Source organism: Rhagoletis zephyria, unplaced genomic scaffold (assembly GCF_001687245.7).
Source record: "Rhagoletis zephyria isolate East Lansing unplaced genomic scaffold, Rhagoletis_zephyria_1.1 Rzeph_scaffold_06122, whole genome shotgun sequence".
Lineage (NCBI taxonomy): Eukaryota > Metazoa > Arthropoda > Insecta > Diptera > Tephritidae > Rhagoletis > Rhagoletis zephyria.
The window spans coordinates 34,649-37,855 of record NW_016163205.1 but is presented as its reverse complement, the minus strand read 5'-3'; the positions used below and the strand labels follow the sequence as shown (position 1 = coordinate 37,855).

General features: G+C 32.7%; 1 protein-coding gene across 1 annotated transcript in view; it reads left to right on the top strand.

Annotated features, from left to right (window-relative positions):
• Positions 1-733: 733 nt before the first annotated feature.
• LOC108372870 (organic cation transporter protein-like) overlaps positions 734-3,207 on the top strand; it is a 12,108-nt gene continuing 9,634 nt past the window's right edge. Inside the window, exons 1-2 of the mRNA XM_017628667.1 lie at positions 734-942; positions 1,336-1,616. Coding sequence (XP_017484156.1) covers positions 1,402-1,616 — 215 coding nt within the window. The 5' untranslated portion in view covers positions 734-942; positions 1,336-1,401. The remainder of the gene's footprint in view (positions 943-1,335; positions 1,617-3,207) is intronic.

Genomic DNA, 3,207 nt, shown 5'->3' with positions numbered 1-3,207 from the left:
CGAGTTAGTATTTATTCGTGGCTTATCTGACTATTGAAAAACCGGCCCTTAAGCATAAAATATTATGTCAATGCCAAATTAACTTGAAAACAGCTTTCATTTGTTGTGCCGTTATTTATTTTTTTTCCAGTTTAATTATGTAGGACGCATATACTGAGTAAAATTCCCGTCGATTTATTATCATTTATTGATTGATGACCAACACGTCTCGATTTAAATCGAGTTCAATGAGATGGGACTGGCTTTTTTTTCATTCACGCGATTTCATTATATGTATTAAAGGGTTTTTTCAATAAGAGTGGACAACTTTTTCTGATAATGCCGTTGGAACATTTTGCAATAGAAGCCCATTAGCTTGGCTTTGAAATGCTTAATTCGCGGAATTTCAAATATTTAAAGAAAGGTACACTTACGGATGTAAGCGACGAACAAACAGAAAGAAAAGCAGTAAACGAGTGTAGGAGAAAGAAGAAATTAATAAATTAAAATATAATTATTCGTGTATGTGTAACTACATAAATAACCTTTCTGACGGGCATTGCCTACTACGGGCAACCAAATCGTTCAACCCGACTTACTTAAGCCCAATCCCGGTTTTGTAGGCAAGTAAATATGTATGTACGTATGTATGTAAATAAAAAATAAATTGTTAAAGCTTTTAACGGAATTCCCAGTTCCCTCATACTCAACTCGTTCATTTGTGCGCCTAGCATTTTCATTCGCATGCCACACGTGCTGGCGAACAGTTTGCGACGATCGCTAAATGCTTTTATTGAATTTTGCTGCTTTTAATAAACTCTTTGCTGCTTTTAATTGCCTTTTTTTTGTCATTTTCTATGTTTTGATGCGTACGCATGCGCAGTGGTGCGTTGAATAGCGGCAATGAAATCGTGCGTTGCGTTTAAAAAAACGATTTGCAAACAAACTCAGCGAAGCAAACAGGTGCGAGTAGCGATAGCAAACGGTCGATTAAACTTCAAGAATGCCAGTGAAATGGGAAATTAATTAAGCGCCATAATTTAAAAGTGATTTAATTAACACTGACTGCCGGTTGTAAATGTAAACGAACGTATTTGCGTGCGGGCGTGCATGTGTGCTTATGCATAGAACTAAACGTGAGCACGTGCCAAAAAGGGCAATAACAGTAATTTACTATAAACCATAAAAAATAAAAACAAAAATTTTAATGAATTTTTAAATATACTTGCAGAATTTTTTAATCAGCAAAATAATTACTTAAAAATATGTCCACAAAATTTTAAAAACAAATTAAATATAAAATTATTATTTGGAGGCATTTTTTAAGGCAGTTTCAAACGACGTTTCACGTTTCAGTTCAACCGCTTTTCGTCCCTAAAAAAAAATTAAAATAAATATATTTCACTCTATAAGTACATAAATATGCCTTCGCCAACAAGTGCCACACAGAGCACTGAATCATTGCCTCCAACTGCCGCTAGCAGCAAGGATGACTCCACCTTGGATGCCATACTTATACGTTTGGGAGAATTCGGACGCTTCCAGATCGTAATACTCGTACTTACCTGCCTACCAGTGCTTTTCAATGCCGTCTCGTCGATCACTTATATTTTCACAGCTGCTAATGTAGCGCACAGGTGAGCAAGCAACGGTAATTGTTAATAAACAACAATGTACATACAAAACTCTTTTTCGTTGTGTGCATGAATGCTAATTAGCGGCAATAAAATACATTTAGTGGAGCTGTGTGTTCAGTTTTTTGTGTCAAAGTAATAAACTTGTTAAAATAGCCGAATCGGCTGAGGTTTCTGCTTTTATTAAAGTTGTTTTTTTTTTTAATTTCGGTGGCTATCAATAAAGAAATAAATTATATAACAAAACAACTTGAATTACGTAGCTAGTCTGTATACTATATCGTCCCCTGAGTGAAAGATCGACTTATCTCGGCCGCCAGTTCGAAAACGCCCTATATGAGAAAACTTTTTAAGATCGCCCTACTTCAGAATTTGATCGAGCGCCCTATTTAAGAATTTTATTGAAAAACACCCTATATCAGAATTTGGTTAAAGAACACCCTATCTCAGCTGAAAATATATTGAAAATGTGCTGAGATACGACGTTTTTGAATCGGCAGCTGAGATAATGCGTTTTTCAATCACATTCTGAAGTAGGGCGTTCTTGAAAAGTTTCTGAGATAGGTCGATCTTCCACTCAGGTATCGATATACAGATACATTTTTTTAATGTGTCTTAATAAAGAAACACCATTTTTATATTATATCTCATTTACCTCTGCCGTACAGATGAAATTGCCATTATGGAAATATTCTCCTTAATTGAATTTTATTTTTTAAACAGTTGACATCCTTTTCAAAACAGTTTCTGTAATAAAGCTTTTTTCAAACTGTTTCTTGACATTCATATTGTAACACATATTTTATTAAAGTACCTGATAGAATTTAATTCGACGGTTTAAAATGTGGCAATCACTTTTAAAAATATTTACGAAGTAAGGCATTCTCAAAAATCTCTTTAGAAGTATTTTCGAACCCAAGCTATCCATTGTTATTCATATTGTAATACTTTATTTAACTTATGATAAAATGGTATTTGACTTTTAAACCGCTGGCAATCCTCTTAAAAATATTTTCAAAATAAAGCTTTCTTAAACCTCATTCGTTTGGCACCCGTAACGTAATACTGGGTTCGACTTATTAATAAAATTTAATTTCACTTTTTGGTGGCAACACTCTTTAGAAATATTTTCAAAAATAAGCTTTTTTATAACTGTCCATATTTTTATAGTATATTTAACTTATGAAAAAATTTAATTTTACTTTTAAACAGCTGGCAACCTTCTTCAAAATATTTTCAAAATAAATCTTGCCAACCATAATTTAATTCTTAATAAAACTTATTAATAAAATGTTTTCTCATTTTTTGAATTATATGCATATCAAATTGACAGTCCTAATTAAAACTTCATTTTTTCATATACATACTACATACATATGTGAAAATTTATATATGTATGTATTTATGTAGCTGTTTGATTCACGACGGGTGCAAATATCCATATTAGCTTGGCTTATTAACCGTAACGGATTATTTTCCGGCTTAAATAAGTTGTTCTACAGTGAAACCTTTCAGAGCTGGAACCTATAAGAAGAAACTTGTGATAACTAGTCGTAAAATGTTATTTAGTAGTCGCTTGTTTCATTAAGTATTT